This window comes from Sceloporus undulatus, chromosome 6 (genome assembly GCF_019175285.1).
Source record: "Sceloporus undulatus isolate JIND9_A2432 ecotype Alabama chromosome 6, SceUnd_v1.1, whole genome shotgun sequence".
Classification (NCBI taxonomy): domain Eukaryota; kingdom Metazoa; phylum Chordata; class Lepidosauria; order Squamata; family Phrynosomatidae; genus Sceloporus; species Sceloporus undulatus.
The window spans coordinates 13964256-13985602 of NC_056527.1; the positions used below are offsets into that span (position 1 = coordinate 13964256).

A 21347-nucleotide genomic window follows, 5' to 3' on the forward strand; every position below is an offset into this window, starting at 1 on the left:
CCTTTGTTAAACAATATGTCAAATGTAAAATAAGAGGTGCTTTGGTTTCTCTCCAAAGTATTTTGATCTGAAAGCTTTGTGAGTAATAGATCTAATAAAGTTTCTTAGTAAGGGGATGATGAAATAAAAAGGGAACCAAAAGTAAAGACTACACATTTACTATTTAGTTGTACAGTTCACATTACATATGTCTTTACCTTATAATATTATGATCTGCTTTGAGTCTGTATTTTAAAATTTAATTTAAATATTTAATTTATTTTTAAAATTTTTTAAAAGAGCAAGATAATAAAGAACTGTTTATACTTGATGATGGCTACCGTAAAAATGCTGTAGGAGGACGCAGGGCCAGCAAAAGCCTCATGACCAGGTCAAGTCCATGCACGGATATTGTACATGTGACTTGGTTCTTCCACATGAAAGCGATTTGCCTGGGCCTTGAAATGTACATTTACCAGTCAGAGTGGTACGTTTTGGAACACCTGCTATAGTGCAGATCACAGTGATGTGCCAAGGTGACAGCTGTTCACACAAACTTTTATTCCACCTTTGAATGACTTGTTTCTACAGTTCCACTTATTCCCAAAGTGGTAATCATACATCAACTCACCCTTTAAGTGGTGTTATCTTAAATAACACCACCAATAATAAATAAATTTTCTCAATCCCCAACCGTTTGAATTTTCATGGAGTTCTCTTAATATTTCTCTTTCTTCCATGATCTTGCCATGGCTTTAAGAGTGTGTATCTCTCACCTAGGATTATCCATCCATACACAATCCAATTATTCTGGATTATAATAAACTTCACTCTTTATAGGACTAGTATGTGGAGAGATTTTGTAGCACCTTTGAGACTAACTGAAGTAAAGAAGTTGGCAGCATGAGCTATTGTAGACTTCAGTCTACTTCCTCAGAAGCATATAGTGCAGTGGAAACTAGGGAAAGACATTGGTATGTGAGAATGTCAATTCAAAATTCTTTGTCTTTAAAAATAAAGACGCACATCCAGTTTCAATTTATAAAGTAGGCAAGCATCTTACTGATTTTGAAGTTCTTCTTGTCACTTTAGGAGTCAGAATAAGCTTGGAGCATTTTGCCAGCCTAGATATTGCCTCATCTGAGAAGTGCACATCAGCACTTACAGCTGCTTGGTGAGAGTGGTGGGTTATTGGTTATTGGGTTGCTTTACTGACACCCTGAATAATCTTGGCTTCCTAAGCACCTGTTTGTGTTGCTTCCACAGTTGAGCTGGCCCTGGTAGGTATAAGATTATAAATTGTGAGTAGAACATTTGTTATGAATGAAGGCTAGCATAGTTAGGTGTGGTTACTGTAACAGTATATTTCAGTGGGGCCTCAATTGACCTGGATAATAATTTATCTTGACATCAGATTATATCCATTGAGCTGGATTGTGCTCATTCCAGGCAAAGAAAGGAAATAGCACTAAAAGGCAAGGAGTAGTTCTTACTTTTTGTGCTAAATTATATGAAGTATACTTATAGGTTTCATTCACACTTGAAACATCAGAACTCTGACCAACGTTGAAATTAGGTTAAACATTCCAGTATTTAGCTTAATTGAAAGCCAACACAATATGTGTGTTTGTGAGTCTGGGTGTGTGTATTTTAAATGAAGCCTGCTTAATAATGCCCTATTGCAGGGGTTCAGAATGTCTCAAGGCCTTCATTTTTCTGCTCTGTTTGTATGTTCCTATATGTGTGCAACCCATACCTTGCTTATAAATATTAGTTTGCATTGTTAGTGTACATCAATTAATTTTCAGGAATGCAAGTGAGGTTTTGCAGAAAGCTCTGTTTTGTCTAGTGGTTCAGCAGTGAAATCTTTCTGTTTTATTTTGAATGCTCCTAATGTGTTTGGCAAATTGTATTGAAGAAAGAAGAACTGAAATTGAACCCAACTGGCAGATGAGAAGCGAAAGTAGATGGGAAGTAGGTTGGGTTTTATAGTGATAATCTAAAAAATTTAAAAATTGGCTGTTATATATACTTGAGAGCTTGACAAAGTTAATTTTTGACTACATCTTCCACTAACCATGTTTCGTAGGGGATTCTGCAAAATGTATTCCAGAAAAAGTTATCTTTCCAAGCAATGGTATAGTTAAGATTTCAATAGATATTGAGATGTTTCCAGACTTGGTTCAAATTTGTGTGGGAGTTTTTGTCCATCTGTGTGGAACTATGAGGAATGCATAGGATTCTTTTCTGCTTGTTTCTATCCTGCTCTTCCACAATAGGAAAACATTGCTTTTACTTTGCCTGTGGCCATTGAGAGAAGTTGGGACAACATGTGCCGCACTTGCTGTCCCCAGACCAATCTGTTTTCCTTAGCATCCATGCTGCCTTTGAAAGTAGTAGCTTCTTTTGCCCAGTCAGGGGAGGTCATTTACAGAATGGATATGTGCATTCAGGAAAAAGCCACAACTGCTGAGGAAGGATTGGTGTGGAGTAGCGGTTTTCTTCTTCCCTTTCTTTTCCAAAAATGAAGGCAAGGAGAGCAGATGCCAGTCCCCAGAGCCCTTCTGAACTTTTGCTTGAAAGGAGTTTCTTACATTCCTCCGAATTCCAAGCAACAAGAGAAGGATTCCTGCTTTCATGTTCATTACAAGGGAGAACTAAGTCTCATTATTAATGGAATAGCAGATGGTTAGGCATCACAGTTTATTGACTTGATAAAAAAGAGCACTCTCATCACCTCTTTCAAAGAGATAAAGGTTACTGGAATTAATACAAAGATTCTATTATGCAAGTCAAGAACCATTTCTTCTAATAGTGGGGTACTTTTTCTTTATGGCTGGAGACATGTCATATTTGTTGTGTTCATGATGCTAACCAGATGCTCTTAAAACAAGATTTAAAGCCTGGAGTTCTTTAGAGGTTAAAAGTGTGTTCTGTTCAATTATTAAAACTTCTGAGGTTTATTTATGGGGTTTGGATATCCCGCCTTCCTAAAAACAATCGGAATAATCCACAAAAGAGGTACAGTACATTAATATAAATATATACATTATATATGTAAATAAAGCCTGTTGCTAAACTTAAAGAAATGTTCTTTGTTCATGGCTATTTCAGATATTGACAGAATGTTCTATCAAATTATTTTGTATTTTTTGTAGGACTGGGAAACAGAAACTCATGACTGGTATTGTTTTGAATGCCATTTGCCTGGAGAGGTGTTGATATGTGACCTGTGTTTTCGTGTGTATCATTCCAAGTGTTTATCTGATGAGTTCAGGCTTAGAGACAGCAGTAGTCACTGGCAATGCCCAGTTTGCAGGGTGAGTACCTCTGAGCTTTCATGTGCTGAATAGAGGCTTGGTATTTGTTATTTATAGTTTCTAGAAGATGTTTCTGGCCAGGAGAAATATTCAGCTTTGCCTATTGCAGTATCAATGCATGTGTTAAATGCAAATCCAGAAGTGTGATAAAATCTGGATGTGCCTGGGCAAAATCTTTCAGAGCCTGCAATCAGTGAGCATTTCCTGACAGTAATCAAAATACAGTAAATGTTTTATTGAATTGGCCTAGAAATTAAGAAGTGCTGTAATCTGGAATTTCAGAAATGTCTAAGTGAATCTCCATATCATTCCCAACTGATGTATGCCAAGACCAGGTAATAATCTGTTTCTAGAACAGAAATGTTTACCTGGAAGTCTCCGATTCATTTCAATCCCAAAACAACCCCACCACAGTTCAGTTCAGTTCAAGGTGCATTGCTATTATGGACACAAATCAGATTTCTCCAGGGAATCCCCACATACATTATCACAGTACACACACAGATGCATGAATCAAAGCTATTTTCTGTTTTGCATTTGCCTGGATGTTTGGTTCTTCTGACATTTGCCCAACCATATCCAGATGTGCATGAGATTTTGGATTCTCCCATAAATGTAGACAACTAGAAAGAATTTTATATATTTGTGTAAATACTCCAGAAGGTTTGCATTATGCCATACCAAAATACTTACATTTCCTCTTCTGGCTTTACTGATGTTTATAAATGCTACATAATATTGTGGGCTGAGATCCATGAGAAACAGTTTTATTCAAACACTGTACATAAGGCCAGTATATCACACTTTTTAAAATTTTGCCATAGGCAAGGTACTTTTCAGTCAAAATCTTTATTTATGTGCTCAGTTTTTCACAATCTGCTGTTTGGGTAGAGACACCAGTCTGATACTTCCTGTGTGCTCTCCAGCATCCCCAACACGTCACAACAGTTGTACCACGGAAGGATGAGAGAGGAGGGAGGAAGAGGGAGAGAAAGACAGAGCAAATGAGAACTTTATATATGCAAAAACTAATGGACTAAAAAGGCAGGTTTTCCTTCTACTTTCCCCACTTACTTTTTTCACAAAAACATATATAACATACTGTGCTGGAAGATGTATTGAAAAGCATGGTGTGTGTGAATGAGCAGTCACTGTAACTTCTGCTATAGGAAACATCCTCTTGCTTGAAAGGATTTACAGGCCATTGTTAGTTTTGAAAAACAATGGGCTTTCAGTATATGTCCAGGTTTTTGTTTGTTTGTTTGTTTTTGCAGTTTAAAGGCTGTGCCCATAATCCTGTTGGTGGACTGTGTAAGTGTAGGCAAAAGCAACCATAAAGGAAGTAAAACATTGGAGAAATAGTCTGCTGACAACTGGCAGATTTTGTCTGCCTTCCCTTGCCACTGCTGCACAATCCTGGGAAAGTGTGAGTTCTAGCATAGTGCACCAACATGATTCCAGCCTGTCACTATAGCCAGTACTGAAAGGGCAGCATAAGGATAGCTTCAGCCTTGGGCCCCTTCAGATGGAGGGAAAGAGGTTTTATTTCTTTTGTTGAGCTCTTCTCTGAGCAGAGAAGGAACTCTACCCCTTTACCCAATAGCCTTTCTCTGCCGTGTATATGCAGCTATTCAATGATACTTTATTTCTGTCTTGCCTTGTTTCATAATGGGCCCTTACTCACAAGTAGGTTATGACTCCTGAGGAAGTCCCCCTCTTCCTCAAGGTGATAGGCCATTGTCCACAGACTGCAGTGGGCCATCAAGTCCCATATACTTTTGTTTCTATTCAGCTTTTCATTTTCTTCTGCCACTTTCTCTCCCAAAGTCCACAAATACTCAGGTAAATGTCCAGCAGAGTGCTTATCTATATAGCTACAGACCAGCCTCTTTGCATTTTCCAACACTGATTATTCTAGAAAAGGCATTTGTAATCTGTTTTCTTTATTTCTAGTTTGTTCAAATATCTGCCAAGCAGAGAACCACTTTTTGGAGTGCGAGATTGAACAGTAGCTTTGGGACTTCATGTAATTAAATCAGACATGAAGTCCATTGTGTGTGAATTATATTGGCTCCTTTGGTCATAGCCAGCTTTTTTTTTTTTTTGGTCTGTCTTGAGGCAGCATCAGCATAATTTTAAGGATAAGCACATATTGTCCAGATTTCACTGTCATCAGGTCACAAATATAAAATAAATTAATTAAAGAATTTTTTAAAAATGTTGTGGGGTCCTGAAAATGAGAACAAGAATCATGATTGTGTACCATTTGGCAAAACAACTCCATGCAGGCTTTTCTGTTAGTTACTTGGCAGCCCACCTCAAACTGGCCAGCTGCATCTCCTAATATTGGTGTCCTAATATATACGCCAGTAGTGAAGCAACAAACATGTTAGATAAAGCTTTATTTAATGGTGGCAAATACCAGTCGCTACTCAGCAGAGGAACAGCTGGTGCAGATAGATTCAAATACCACCACTGGTTTATTAGCACTGCAATTTGCAGGTGTGGGTTTCATATTTCAGACAGGTGGCTTTTTGGAACTCTCATGTTCATTAGGTTTGCTTAATTTTAGGGTTGAGTTTATATTCTCCAGATTTCATTGTCATTGGACCACCACTTGTTCTGAAAAGCCAACGACAGGTTCTTTAAAAACTGCTTCATATCATTCTTGCTTCATTGATAAAAGGCAGAGGCAAGTGGCATTTCAGCAGCAGAATGACCAAATGGCTTTCTATTAATTTTTACAGTGTTCTTGCACAGACCTTTCCTTTCCAAGTTGCCATTCCTATGAACAGTTGACTTGGGAATTAGTTAAGTAGGAGAGGTCATTCTTGAGCTTAGAAGCATCATGATATAGGTACTAATATTGTGAAATTACTTCATTCCTTCTGGTGCCATGCTTTCTGCTAGAAAATGCTACTTCCTAACTTTTCTTTCCTTGAGGAATTCCACGTTCAGAATAAACTCTCTCTAGACAGAGAGAAGCTGGTAGGTGAAACAGGAGCAAAGGTAGGGTTCTTCACCCTTCTCTTCTGTCTTACCTTGATACTTTTAAAAACATCCCTAACTTTATCTGAATTCAACATAACCCAGGCTCTTCATTGTCACATCTAGTTTGGTCCTTTAATTATAACTGTCCAAGTACATACCTATAACTCCTAAATAGAACTTATAGTTGACACTGATATGCAATACTTTACTCAACTGGTGAAGTTTTGTATTAGTTCCAAAGCCAGTTATGATTTCCCCCTCATCTAAAGGGACAAAAAGCTGACCTTGTCTGGTTCAAAATTTAGCAGCAAATATTTTCAGATCAGTTTTATTCTTCAATTCCTTTGGGAAGTGTGACTCAACAAATATTTTCAAGACAATTTTTGTACTTTTTATAGCATACATGAAATTTCTGTGCAAGTGTTTTCTAGGCTGTAAGCCTGAGGGCAGGGAATTGTCTAATTTTTTTAAAAAAAAAGTAAGCTGCTCTAATAGCCTTTTGGCTGAAGAGCGGGGTATAAATATTATAAATAAATAAATAAATAAATAAATAAATAAAATAGGCTCAGACACACCGGGCACTACATTGTGTTTTTGTATTAGTCTTTAAGTCACCTGTTGACTTCTGACACCTTGATGTGGGTTTCTTAGGCAAGAGATATTTAGAGCTGATTTTGCCAGTTCTTTCTGTCCTAGTCTACAGCACCTGATATTTGCTGGTGATCTAGTATCCAAGTACTAACCAGGACTGACCCTGCTTAGTTTCCAAGGTCAGATGGGATCTGGTGCCTTTAGAGTATTTGTAGGCATGGTAGCAATAGCACTTTACATTTTTATACTGCTTCACAGTGAACTAAGCACTCACTAAGCAGTTTTACAGTGTGTTAGCCAGTTGCACTCAACAAGCTGGGTACTGATTTTACCGACCTACAAAAGGATGGAAGGTTGAGTCAACCTGGAGCCCTACAGGTTTGAACTCATAATGTTGTAGCTGCAATATTGGCATTTAAACACTGTGCTGCCAGGGCTCCTTTAGGAACCTGTTGTTCTTTGAGATCATATTCAGAATTTGGGGGAGGGGCAAAAATGTACTTTTGTAATAAAACTTGGGGAAATATCTCAATGGTGATGCAGATTTGAGGGTAGAGGGTGTTTCATTTCATATTTTTTTTACTGCTCAAGAAATGTGGGATAATTTAGAAGTTTCAGTAAAAGATTAAATTGTTATTGTACCTTCATAGATGGCTTTTGCAATAGGCAAGCCACTTTTAGCAACCATGTCATTGTCATTCCTGTATGACTAGTAGTAATACATAGGCTGTCTCTCTAACAATTTGTCCTAAGTATCCATTCTGGCATATGGATTATCAGTGTCTCCTTCATCTCTTTTATCTTTCCAGTTTACAAACTTTCTTTAAGAAAAATCTAAGTCATAATTTAGAAGAGTACCTCAGGCTTTGGAACATTCTGAATATTGTCCAAAGCAATAAAGGGAGCTTAACAACATTTGTAAAAACAGTCATGTTTTCTTTGCACTATCCCCAATAAATTATAACTAAATAATGGGAGCAACCTGCTAAAAAGGTTTGTTTTAACAACTTTTATCCCCTTTCAACTAAAGATCTCTTGTCCAAAGATGGCCCCAAAGTTACTAAATTGTTGACCGAAGTGATATATCTAACAATGTTGACTGCACTGTACGTAAAATTATCAGCAAGAGCTCTTTGATTATTACCCTTTACATAAAAGCCGAGAATGTTAAACCTAGGGGAGAGATTGCTCTTGGCTAATCTCAAAAGTGAATTGGTATTTGGATTCCCCCTTCTATCTTTCTTCAGTAACCATATTTTGGACATATTGAAGCCATGTTCCCATAGCATTAAAGATCATGTGTATTTTTATTCATGTTACTGTTTTTAGACTGTAAAGACAAGGAATGTATTTACATTACTTTTATTTGTTTGGCATCCTTTGAACAACTTTATTTGACATCCTTAATCTTATTCTGAAACACATCTATTGTTTTGATATTTGAAAAATGTATACAAGAAGGGCACAGATTAATCACTGATGGATAAGCCACTGACAACAGTGCCAGAACATTCACATATGATTCTGTTTACTTTAGGGCAGTTTGTCAGCAGCTTTACATACAATGCAAAACAGCATGCTGGATTAGATGTATTTTTACAAGCATGTTTGTAGTGCAGTAAATCTATCAAGAGTCTATATCAAGAAGGTACATTGACAAAGTGTAAGTCCTTGCCAGTGTACGCCATCATCACAGGGGGCAAAGGCAGCTTTCTTGATCCCACTTGCTTCCCTGGAATAAACCCAGATGTGTTCCAGATCCTCTTGTGAATCTTGTGGAAATGTATCTGGGTAAACCTCCAATATATAGATGGGATAATGGAGCCACCTGTAAGTTTCGTCATTGTCCTATAAGGGAGGGACCATGTTACATAAGAAGAAACAAGATAGCTTTTTGTGCTGTGTTATTCAAGGTATAGATACAGAAATCTTAAAGGTTTATTCTGATAGATAGCTCCAACAGAAGCCTGGCCCAAGAATGTTATGCCTTCTACTAAGTGGCATAACTCATTGTGTTTGAGAGTGTGTTTGACCACTCAGAGCTCAAGAGTGGGAGATAAAGTATCATGCTTCCTTTTACCCAGCACTGTTCATCACATTCAAAACAGAACAAGAAATGCTATTGCTTGGTTAGTTGCTATAAAGTAATATGCAGTGCTTTTTTATATAGTGCCAAAGGGGTAATTGCAACCTGTGCATTTATTCCCAACTACAGTGAATCTTCACTACTAACAGAAAAGGGTACATAGACTTCTGCACGCTTGATATCAGTGCCATTCTCAACTACTACTGTGGTTTTAAACATAGATGGTTATAAAATGCTTATCTGAAACAATATCCTTTGGATTTAGAATTATCAGAACTTTCTACCAGAACATTACTGGCAGTGTTAGAATTCACAGTTCTGCTTTCTTATTTCCAGAATGTGTGTCTCAGAAACCCAGCAGTCCAAAAACTCAACAGGCATTTTTTAAGTTATAGGAATGTGTGGGGACTGGAGTGTATATAGATCATTTTTAAAGTTGCCTTTTTGCAGCAGTGTACCAGAACCCCAGCACAGAGTGCACATTCACATTATTTTAATGTGTTTTATTTCTATGTTACAATGCTCAGCGGAGTAAATATATTTCATCCAGAAAAGTGAACTTTAAAAAGTGAACCTTTTATTGATTTATTTACTCTTACTGTGCTGGACCATTGTGAACCCCTGAAGAAAAGAAAATATGCCAAAAAAAAAAAAAAGGCTCAAAAGAGTGAACCTCCTTTACAAGAAAAATTATTTGCCTTACATGCAAAATACATTGTCAGCATTCCAAAACTATCCTTTCTTGCTAGATGACAGCTGAAAGCAAACTCAATGCATGATGGAACAATACAATAATAATGGTGCAGAACTGGGGCAAATATATTTATTCCTATCTCTCATTTTTGACAGTTGAAATAGAGTGAGAATCAAGGTTAGAAAACTGGTTGTGTTTTTTAAAGTAGTAGTGGGCAAAATGTGTTCCACCAGACATGTTGGATTGCAGCAACCAGTATTCCTCATCACTGGTTGCACCACAATTTGTCCACTTGTTTTAAAGGTCTGGAAATAGAAGTTAATCGTTAGTATCATGTTATGTTTTGCCATTTCACTTACAAAAAATTTAAGGCCATTGATACTATATTGCCACCTTCAAAAGCTTTGTTAGATCTGATGTACTCCACAGTACTCATATTGGCTTCAGTGAAACTATTCAGAAATAATTATCTAAGGGCCCGAACAGACAGGCCAAAATAAAGCTGCTTCAGGTCACTTTGGAGATATGCTGTTTAAATTATGCATGCATCTTAAGAGGTCGGAAGCCACGCCAAAGCCACGCTCCAATCCTAAGGACTGAAGCGCAGCTTTGGCACAGCTTCTGGACTCTTAAGATGTGTGTGTCATTTAAACAGCATACCTCCAAAGTAACCTGAAGCAGCTTTATTTTGGCCTGTCTGTTCAGGTCCTAAAGTAGGCATTCCCAACCTTTCTGACTCGTGGAGCCCTTATTTGTATGGTGGAGCCCCTAAGAGGCCTACCCTGTGTCTTACAAGTTAATGGTGTTTAGGAGTATATATAAGAAGATATTCTTATCTTTAATTTCATTTAATTTTTATTTCTTTCATTTTGCTGGTGCAGCCGCGGAGCACCTGGGAAGTGCACGCGGAAGCCTAAGGGCTCATCGGAGCACAGATTGGGAACCACTGGTCTAAGAATTGCAGCCAGTACACTGAACAGATTTCATACATTAGAAGCCTACGTAAGAAATAGTGGTTAGGAAAATCATACTACACCCTTAGAACAAAGCTATTTGGGTTTCAGAGTGCTCTTCTGGCATATATTTTCTGTTCCTCAGATTTGAAAACATTTCTGTGTATTATATGGTACACTGATAGTAGCGATCTCTGAGCTTCTAAAAATATGCACAACTTTTTTTATTTTAGAGTCTGTATTAGATTGTAAATAAAACTGCTACTGTTAAGTTTTTTCTTTTTTAATTTTAAATTTTATTATTAAAATTAAAATAATTACAAACATACAGCTTTACATATCATACACTCTCCATTACACTTTGAAACATTTTACAATGTATAATTCGCATCCTAATCAGTCTTCTAATCTTAACTATATCTATCTTCTTAACCTTTTATTCCTATATATATCTTGTTCTTCTTTTCTTTATCTTCTATGTTTCACTAACCTCTAAACTTTAATTTCTTCCTATCTTATCCTCTTCTGCTTTCCTCTTTCACTTCCTTTCACTCTCTCATTCATACAATTAGCTTCCTGCTTACCTACTATATCCAATTATATATATTGTTTCCCCTATAAATTTGAATCCCGTATTCTTAAAATCCATCTCTCTTATTTAATCTAACTTAATAGATGCAAATTCACCCAATTTTCCTTTTAGGAATTCCATTACTCCTTCCCAATCTTCCATTAATTTACTTTTTGTATTATTCCTTAATGCCTGCGTTAGTTTATCCATTTCCATCCCCTCATATAATTTCCACATCCAATCCTCCTTTGATGGTATATCCTCACATTTCCACTTTTGTGCAAAATACATCCTAGCCAAGGTGATCATATAATAAACAATCTTTTCATGTTTTGAACAGATTTCCTCTCCAAATATCCCTAAGAGGTAAAGTTCTGGTTTTAGTTGTAGTTTTATACCCAAGATTTTGCTGATCATTCCGTTTATCATTGTCCAATATTTCTTTGACCATTTACAGGTCCACCAGCAGTGATAAAATGTGCCAATTTCACTTTTACATTTCCAACATCTATTTTCTTTTATTTTATATATTTTTGCTATTTTATCGGGTGAGAGATACCATTGATAAAACATTTTATAGAAATTTTCCCTTAGGTTTTGGGATGCCGAATATTTAAATCCATTTTTCCATACTTTTTCCCACTGTGTTAATAGTATAGGACGTCCAATATATTTTGCCCACTGAATCATCTGATGTTTAATTACCTCCTCTTCCATGTCATATTCCAACAATACTTTGTAGATTTTCCCAATTAATTTGTTCCCCTCAGAGGCCAATATCTTCCCCAGCTGTGATTCATCTCCTTTTCTCTCAAATCCATACGCTTTAAGATCTATTCTAAACCTTTCGTAAATTTGTCTATATGTAAACCAGGATCCTTTCCAGCCTTCTTTTTCCAATTCCTCTTTTGTTTTAATTCTCCAATTTCCATCCTTGTTTTCTATCAAATCGTTATATTTGTACCATTTACTTTCTCTGGCCATTTCTTTTCTATGGAATGCTTCATGAATGGAGACCCATCCATTCATTTTCCGTAATATTCTTTCTTTGTACCAGTTCCACACTCTTATTAGGGGCTTCCTGATTCCATGATTCATAAAATTTTTGTTTTGTTTGGCTTTCTCATATGCTAAATATGCATGCCACCCGAAGCTCAGTCCCTCCCCCTCTAATTCCAGTAATTTTTCTTTTTCCAGGACAACCCATTCTTTGATCCATACTAATGCACTTGCCTCAAAATACAGTTTTAAATTTGGAAGGTTTAGTCCCCCTCTTTCCCTCGCATCTTGTAATGTTTTCAGCTTTACCCTTGATTTTCTTCCTCTCCATATGAATTGAGCTATATCTTTGTCCCAATCTTTAAATGGTTTGTCAGAATTTATAATTGGTATTGTTTGGAATAGGTATAACATCTTTGGTAAAACATTCATTTTAATCACTGATATCCTTCCCATTATTGATAAATTTAATTTGTTCCAATTAATTAAATCTTCTCTTATTTGGGACCATAGCTTCTTATAATTATTCTCATACAATTCTATAGACCTGTTTGTAATTTGGACCCCTAAATATTTAGTTTTTTTTCCCTACTTTTATTCCAAATTTTCCTTCTAGATCTTTCTCTTCTTCCTTTTTCATATTTTTTGTTATAATAATTGATTTCTCTTTGTTGATTTTACATCCCGTGATTTTGCCAAATAAATCTAATAAATTTAGAATTTTTCCTAGGCTTTCCATAGGGTTTTCCATTATTACAACCACGTCGTCTGCAAAGGCCCTAACTTTATAATCATATTTCCTAATTTTTACCCCTTCCATTTCAATGTTTGATTTTATTTCTTTTACTGTATAAGTAAATCCATGACGAGTATAAATAGTAATGGTGAAAGTGGACATCCCTGTCGCGTCCCTGTTTGAATGTCTATGGCTTGCGTTTTTTCTCCGTTAATTCTCAATTGTGCCCTCTGATTATTGTATATTTTCCCTATCCAATTACTAAAATTTTCCCCTACTTTAATTTTCTTCAACACTTCTAAGACCAAATTCCAATCTACTGAGTCAAAAGCTTTTTCAAAGTCGAGAAAGAATAGACCCAGTTTTTTCTCGTTGTGCTTTTCATAGTATTCTAGTATATTTATAACCATCCTTATATTTTCTCTTATATGTCGATTAGGTAAAAAACCTCTTTGTTCTTCATCTATTGTTTCGCTTAAACATTCTTTTAGTCTTTTTGACAATATTGAGGCAAATATTTTATAATCATTGTTTAACAAAGAAATGAGTCTATAATTTGCCGGGTTCAGCCGGTCTTTTCCTTCCTTATAAATGAGGGTAATCTCTGCTTGTTTCCAAGTATCAGGGATGTTTCCTATTAACGCTTCATTCATCACTCTTTGTAACGGTCCACAAATTTCATCCATAAATACTTTATAAAACAATCCCGTGAATCCATCATTCCCCGGTGCTTTACCTATTTTGCATTTTTTGATTGCCTCTTGGATTTCTTCTTTAGTAATTAATCTATTTAAATTCCCTTGTTGTTCCTTTGTTAGTGTTTGAATTTTGCTATTAATCAGGAATTCTTGAATTCCTTCTTTTTCCTCCCTTCGTTTTGTATATAAATCCCTATAAAACTCCAGAAATACTTCTTCTATGTCTTCCTGTTGTGTTAATAGCTGATCCCCTTTCTTTATTTTGTTAATAATGTTTTTCTCTCTCTCTCTTCTTAATCTGTTAGCCAACCATTTCCCTGTTTTGTTTGCATGTTCAAAGCTATTCTGTTTGGCAATCCTCAAATTTTTTTCCAACTCCTTATTCGCTTCAATTTCTAGTTGTTTCTTTAAAACTTTTATTTCATTTTGTGTTGTCTTGTTATTTGGCCTGTTTTTTAATTCCTCCTCCTTGTCTCTCAATTTATTGTTTAAATCTGTTATTTTCTGTTTTCTCCTTCTCTGATATATTATATTTTGATGAATGAAGAAACCTCTTATAGTAGCCATAGCTGCATCCCAGACCACTGCCGTTTCTACCTCTTTATCCAAATTTTCCTCAAAAAATAACTTTATCATTTCCTTCCCTTTCTTAACTATATCCTCATTTTTAATAATTCTTCATTCAATCTCCAGGAGTACTTTTTGGATGGTTCTTTGAGATTTAGTATAATCGGGTTATGATCAGATATTTCTCTGTTTAAAATTAACATTTCTCCCACCTCTTTAATCAATGAACTAGTGACCAAAAAAAAGTCTATTCTGGATAGAGATTTGTGTCGTTCTGAGTAAAAAGTAAAATTCTGTTTATCATTATATAAATGCCTCCAAGTTTCAATTAGAGAAAAGTTTCTCATTAGTTTAAAAAAATTTTTGGGTAGCTTTCCCTGATTATCGTTAATTTTATTCCCAGAGGTCCGATCTAATTTAGGTTCGATCACTCCGTTAAAGTCTCCTAATATGATTATGTGTTCATAATCAAATTCCGCTACTTTTTCATTAAGCTTAGCATAAAAGACATTTTTACTTTCTTGCGGACCATACACACCTATTATCAAAATTTTCCTACCACACCAGAAGATTTCCACTCCAATGAATTGTCCACCTTTGTCATTAAATATTTCTTTGGATTCTAAATGCTCTTTAACATATATTAGTACCCCTCTCTTACTTTTATCAATTGAACTTATGTATTCTTTTCCTAGCTTATTATTCTTTATCAATCTTACATCTTTTGTTTTTATATGTGATTCTTGTAAGCAGATAATGTCCAAGTTATTTTTCCTCAAGTACTGGAATACCCTCTTTCTTTTATTAGGTGAATTCAAACCTTTTACGTTTAACGATAAAATTTTCATCTCTTATTGTTTCTCTTTTTACTCAAGTAGCAGATTCGATTCCTTTCTTAATAAAGAAGTCTAAGCAGTTTTTCAAAAAGAAATTTAAACTTTAAAAGTTTTGATTATCTAATAGTATAATTATAAAATAGTTCCAAAATTTTATATTTGATTTCTTTTATTTTGCTCTTCGGTGTTTCTTTTTCCTTTTTCCAAGTAGACTTCTTAGTTCCCTGCTATTCCTCAATTAGGTCCTCCTCTCCTTCTTCTTCTTCCTCTCCTCCTCCTTCTTCTGGTTTGCCTTTATTTACCTCTTCTCCTCTTCCTCCGTCAGATCCTTCCTTCAGACCTTTCAAGAACAGTCTTGCTTTTTCGGTTGAATTCAATCTAACTTTCTTTTGTTTCCAGTTCACAATGACGCCTTCCAGATCATCCCATTTGTAGAGGATTTTCCGGGCCCTTAGTTGCTCAATTAAAAAACTGTATTCTTTCCTTCTTTTAAGAATCTTTCCAGGGATGTCTCTCAGGACTGTGATCTCTTTGTCTTCTATTATCAGCTTTGTAGTATAGCTTTGTCTTAGGATTATTTCTTTAGTCTGTTTCCTGACAAAATAGATCACCACGTCCCTCGGAAGTTTCCTTATCTTGGCAATACGAGAGTTTATCCTATAGGCCCGATCTATTTCCCACGGGAATAACGTCTCTGATTCTCCAATAAATTTTGCTAATATTGGCGTCAAGAGGGTGTACAAATTTTCGTTTACATTTTCAGGTAGTCCTCTCAATTTTAAGCAGTTCTCTCTTTGTTTCAGTTGTAGTCTCAATATTGAGTCCTGGTCTTCTTGTTGGTCTCTATGCATTGTCTCAACCTTTATTTCCATCTTTCTCATATCTGTTTCTAATTTTTCTACCTTCCCATTCATCTGCTTTAGATCCGTATCAATCTTGTCCAGTCTTGAGGTTACTTCTCCCAGTTCGTGTCTCAAATCCCTCTTAAATTCAACCTTCAAGTCTTCTTTCGATTTTTCAATTGCCTGGTTTGTTTCCTGATGCATTTTCCTGATTTCTTCCATCATCTTTTCGTCTGGTTCTGATGATTTGGTAGGAGTGTCCACTGAAGGTCTTCTAAGTGTATTAGCTGTTGAGTTTGGTGTTGATTTCGCTCCAGTTTTCCTTGTTCCCACTACCATCTTTCGATGTATTTCAGGTAGAGTAGTATAGAATCAAAAAGAGACACAATAGGAGAAACAGTATGTAAAATAGACTTCTAGGAATTCTGGAAATGTTATTTTAGTAGACAATAATGTTAATTTTATCTTTTCCAATTTCTAAAGAAGTGGATTCAAAATTTATAAATTTTAGATTTCCTTCCTTTTTCAAATCTAAATTCTGTTTCCCCTTCCCAGCTATAACTTGAACTCTTAAGTCCCTAAGATTTATTTACCTCTCCACCAGGCTATTATTTAGAATCCAGTATCTCAGTTGTCTCAAGTTTGTTTATTTGTTTGTTCGTTTTAAGACTATTCTCTTCTTATTGTTCCTGCTCACATATAGACAAATTTATCTATGGTTTCCCTATATTCACAGAACCAACTTTCCCCTTATCTTTACAAGTTTGCACACTCAGTACAATATTGTGTATATATATATATATATATGTTATAGATAGTATGTATATATTGACTAATTATATATGTTATCTAATTCACCATTTACCAGCATTCAAAGAGAGAGAAAAGGGTATGACCCACAGCTGCTAGATTTGTTTACTTATTTGTTTTCGCCTCTGCAATCAAATAAGTCACTTACTTGTTATTTCCCTACAGGGTAATCAAATCTATTTTCTTTCCAAATTCTTCCTCTCTTTCTGGTTTCCCCCAAGTATCTGAGGAAGGAAGGAATACTATAATATCAGCTTGGAACCACCTGCCTGTTTAGATTTAAATAATACACTGTACTACCTCAAGCCTCCAATAGAGTTCTTAAGATTCCCTTTCTTTTTTTTTTTAAATGGTTAATTCAAACTTTAAGATTATTTCCTATAATTCCAGCCTGTTTTCCCCCAAGAAATACTTTCCAATATTATTAAATATTCAACTTAGCTTTCCTATAATGCAACAACTCATGAATTCATAAACATGCTTTGATTACTCACTTGTCACCTCTAGATTGTTTTCTAAGCAAGAACCGCCCCCAGCCAAAGCTTCAGTAGCATTTGATACAAAGGAGAGACAAAGGAAAAGAGAGAATAAAAAAAAAAAACACAAACCAAGAAGAAAAAAAAAACCACAGCAACTCCTGTCAACTTATAGTCAATGTAAAATAGTTTAAAACACTGTAACTGTCCTTGATACTATTAAATGTTTCCTTTCCTTCTTCAATTGGTACTTCGTCACGTTTCTCTCCTCTCTCTTCTGTTTTATCCCCCAAGTCTGTTGCTGATTTGCTCCAGCTGCTTCTCCTTTCCTAATTGAAAGCACCTGTATTTGACGCTCCTGTTCCTGCTATCAACGCCTGCTTTTCTCCCTTCTTTCTTCTTTCTTCCCCAGTGTTGTAGATATCAAATTTCCTCTAGTCCTTTCTGATGTTGTTCACAGTCCCATTTCACTTCTTTTTCCCAAACAGAACGTCAAGTCCGAATCCAAATACATAAACCAAGAAGTCCAACTTCGCTGTTGTTGTTAGTATATATGAGAGAGGAGAGGAAAAAACAAAAACAATATAAAGGTCTGAAAGCTTACAAGGCTATGTGGAGAGAAGTTATCAAACAGATTCAGTTAGTTTCTTTCATTCACAGTTCCTAATTTCTTCCAGTCCACTGAGTTCCCATGGAGGAATGTAGATCATACTCAGTTCTATTAGTCCCCTTTAATTAATAGAAGTTAATTAATAAAAAGTTATAGCAGGCCAAAAGCAGGAAAAGAAAGTTGTGCTGGTTGCTCAGTTCCTCAAGCTTCTCCGTCTTCACCCCAGAGATAGATCATTTGTTTCCCAGGGAAATTAAATAGGATGGTAAGCTGAGTCTTCTTCCCGCAGATCTTCTTAAAGAAAAACAAAGTTAAAAGTGGTGACGGCGCCCCTGTCTCCAAGCCGCGGCTTGTGACTCCTCACTGCGGGCGTGGATGCTCGGGTTTCCCTCGCCGCTTCTTGCTTCTCGCGTCCTGCGAGTCGCCTCCGGCACCCGGCGGCTCGCGCCTCGCGTCTTCGGCCTTTTATTTTATCCGAGTTCCAAAGCGTGGGTTCCCCAGCCGAGCCCCTCTGCTTCCCCTTTATCGGGGGGACACGCTTGGCTGGTTGGCAAGTCACTCCATCCAGCCCCGACCCCGCAGCCTACGATCACCCTCCGGAGCCTTTCCTAGAGGGTGATACCCGCGCCGCCATACCACCGGAAGCCCCCCAAGTTTTTTCAAAGTATTGATTCTTCCAGATTTGTACTAAATAAGGCACAACATTGGGCACAAAAAAGAACCCTACAATCATTTCGTCTTCTCATTTCTGAAGTACTGTGTTCTTCAAGGATTTCTCACACCATGTTTTCCTCTCCCAAACAAGAGCAGGAAGGCCTAGTTTTTGCAGCACTCTGGTTCTTATCTACTAAGATTATTACTTAATAGCCTGCAGAGTTTTTTCTGTGTCTATCAATATATCCTCCCATAGGCATACAGTGGACCCTTGTTATACGCTGTGGTTTGGTTCCAAGATCCCCCATGTATAACAAAATCCGTGTATGCTCAAGTCCCATTAACTATAATGACTTAGCAAAATGGTGTCCCTTATAAAAAAATTGAAAATCAAGGTAAATTTATACTTTTTTGGAACATTTTCAAACCGTGTATGCTTAAATCTGTGTATAAAAAAATCCGTGTATAAGAAGGGATGACTGTATACACATATTTCTACACCAGCATTTTACATCCCTGATTAACAGGAATGTTAGAAAACTACTGTCATGGCAAACCTTAATCATATCTGTTCACTAGAAAAATATGTACAAGACGATCCCTTGCTGCCTCAATTCTACTGTCAGGGTCTGTTGACCCCTTCTTACACCACCATGATAGAACTGATGTTTCATGCTGTCCCAGTCTCTTGTCTTTTCCACTGATGTCAAGGGTTTTCCTCTAAATCATGGGACAAAATGTGGCTCAGAGGCACAAGGCTGTTTCCTAGATGTCACCCAGCCCCTTGCAGATAGTTCTGGAATGCTCTTTTTCTGCCCCCTGCAATATTAATAATGATGATGATGATAATATAGGGTGGGTTGTCTTTCCCAGAAGCCTCTACAACTCATTTTTTATTTTATTGTTTACAAAAAGTAAAACACAATTACATCACCATTCTACTTTAAAAACACAAGCTAAAATACAGATTTACAAAACTGAGGTCTCATTCAAAACTCCAAACCAAAATCTGCTGTGGCGCTGTGGTGGAACATGAGCATGAGAATTGGAGTTAATATATTCTGTAAGAGGTAATCACTTTTCTTTGAACTGGTTGCAGTTCCTTGCCTCAGAGGTTCTCCTAGCATCATCTGCAAGCTTCTCCATTAACCATCCTTCCCAGAACTTCGTCCACCATTGATCCATGGACAGATGACCTGTTTTCCAGTTTCTGGCAATGATTAATCTAGCTATAGCAACTGAAAAGGATATAATTTCTTTATGATGGAGAAATTTATTATCAAATTGAAATATACAACTCACTTTTTAATTACATTGCTAGGCCATGCCTGTATGGTTTAACATTTTTTTAAAAATAGCTGTTTTCAAAACAAGAAATGGACTTCCTTTGGCATTCCATGCTAGCCTGCCCAGGCTTGGAGAGATTACTTATCCCTGCTCTGAATGCTAACTTTGTGGTCCAGTAAGTTGCTCTCCTGGCTGTAACTTGCCCCAGGGCTACACGCCTGAAGAATATTGGCCAGTATCTAGTGAAAATGGAACAGGGACAATTCTCCCCACTTGCAACCTGTAGGGTCAGGACTAGACTGGTCAGAATACTCCAGGCTGCTCCTGGGGTATTTTTCACCCATAGCTCAGGGACGTAGCCGGCGGGGGGGGGGGGGGGGTTCTTGGGGTCCTGACCTCCCCCTTCCATTAGAAAAATGAATGGTGTGTGCTGCTGCGCCGCCGCACTCAAGCCCCATTATAATGGTGGCACTTAGTCTGGAACCCCCCCTTCCTAAAATCCTAGCTACATTCCTGCATAGCTTAATTCTCCCTGTTACCTAGGTATTTTGGAGTGATGCCAGATGGCTGTCTACACACCCATTCACCTGTACTGCCTGCCTCCACTGTCACAAGTCACACTCTCTGAGGTCGAAAATGAGACACCCAGCATCAGTCAAGTGCTGGGCACTTCAGTGTGACCTCAGACTTGTGCCATTGGCAGCGGTTTCAAGTGGCACAGTGTTTTCAGGTGGCCAGTATATAGAGAGCTGTTCAGCATCAGTCTGGAGTGTTGTGGATTTTTCTGAATGTTCCAAAGCAAATGATTAGTTTTTAAAAACCAAATTAAGGCTGGGATGGCCCAGATTCAGTGTAGAACTGGCCTTCCCACATGAAGAAAGGCTGCACTTGAATCAGACCTTTGGCCCTGCCTCTTGTGGACAGGGTGACAAGGGCATGGGGAATCTAATGTAAATGGCCCATATAGACATGCCTTAGATCTTAGACTCTCCAAATGACTTCAGAATGAGAGAGTCCTGATGTTATCATATGTGCAGCATTGTTTGTCCTAGGTGCATCATGTGCTTATCAGTGTACACTAACACATAGAATGTTGGAGCAGCAGTATCTGACAGACCTGTATTTAAATACCAGTTCAGTAAAGGTGAAAGTCCTAATCCAGTTTTGTCACCTGGTTAGAGCCAACAGCTCTTTAACTTATTTTCAAACTATGATGGTACTCTTTCACAATCTCCAAGAAAACATTAGAAGGTTGCTCAGACTAATTTAATGCATAAAATATTATCACCAGAATTTTTAACAACTTGGTATGGTAAAGTTTCCATGCATTCACTAAAGGACAGAAATCTGGAATTAAAATGCTGGTTCTTTTCCCTTCTAGAGCATTAAGAAGAAAAACACAAGCAAGCAAGAGATGAGCACTTATTTGCGTTTCATTGTCTCCCGTATGAAAGAACGAGTAAGTTTTAAAGCATCATATATAATTGTTCTTTATAACAAAAGGTAATGGTATTTTCCAAGTACTTTAAGCTCAGTGCTGAATTAGGAAACGAGACAGTGGTGTCTTCCCTGGCTACTCCTTTCCTCCATTTGGTTGTTCTTTCCTCTACTTCTCCAATTTCTGAGCTGGAGTTCTCCTCACCAAGG

At 36.9% G+C, this 21347-nt stretch overlaps 2 protein-coding genes across 17 annotated transcripts in view; one reads left to right on the top strand and one right to left on the bottom strand.

Annotated features, from left to right (window-relative positions):
* Positions 1 to 21347, top strand: part of ZMYND11 (zinc finger MYND-type containing 11) — a 121311-nt gene that overhangs the window by 80814 nt on the left and 19150 nt on the right. For 14 of the 16 annotated variants that reach the window (XM_042471998.1, XM_042471994.1, XM_042471995.1 and 11 more), the window contains 2 exons: positions 3138 to 3299; positions 21082 to 21159. In XM_042471998.1, coding sequence (XP_042327932.1) covers positions 3138 to 3299; positions 21082 to 21159 — 240 coding nt within the window. The remainder of the gene's footprint in view (positions 1 to 3137; positions 3300 to 21081; positions 21160 to 21347) is intronic. The other 2 variants (XM_042472005.1, XM_042472007.1) reach the window with 1 other exon arrangement.
* Positions 15124 to 17255, bottom strand: LOC121932905. Its single transcript, XM_042472010.1, has 2 exons — positions 16822 to 17255; positions 15124 to 16202 (listed from the first exon to the last, which is right to left on the bottom strand). The coding sequence occupies exon 2, from the start codon at positions 16200 to 16202 to the stop codon at positions 15249 to 15251; it is 954 nt and encodes a 317-aa protein (XP_042327944.1). The 5' UTR covers positions 16822 to 17255; the 3' UTR covers positions 15124 to 15248.

What these genes read in the sequence shown, in the direction of transcription:
- LOC121932905 (XM_042472010.1), bottom strand. Translation starts at nt 16,202, where the DNA reads ATGGTAGTGGGAACAAGGAAAACTGGAGCGAAATCAACACCAAACTCA.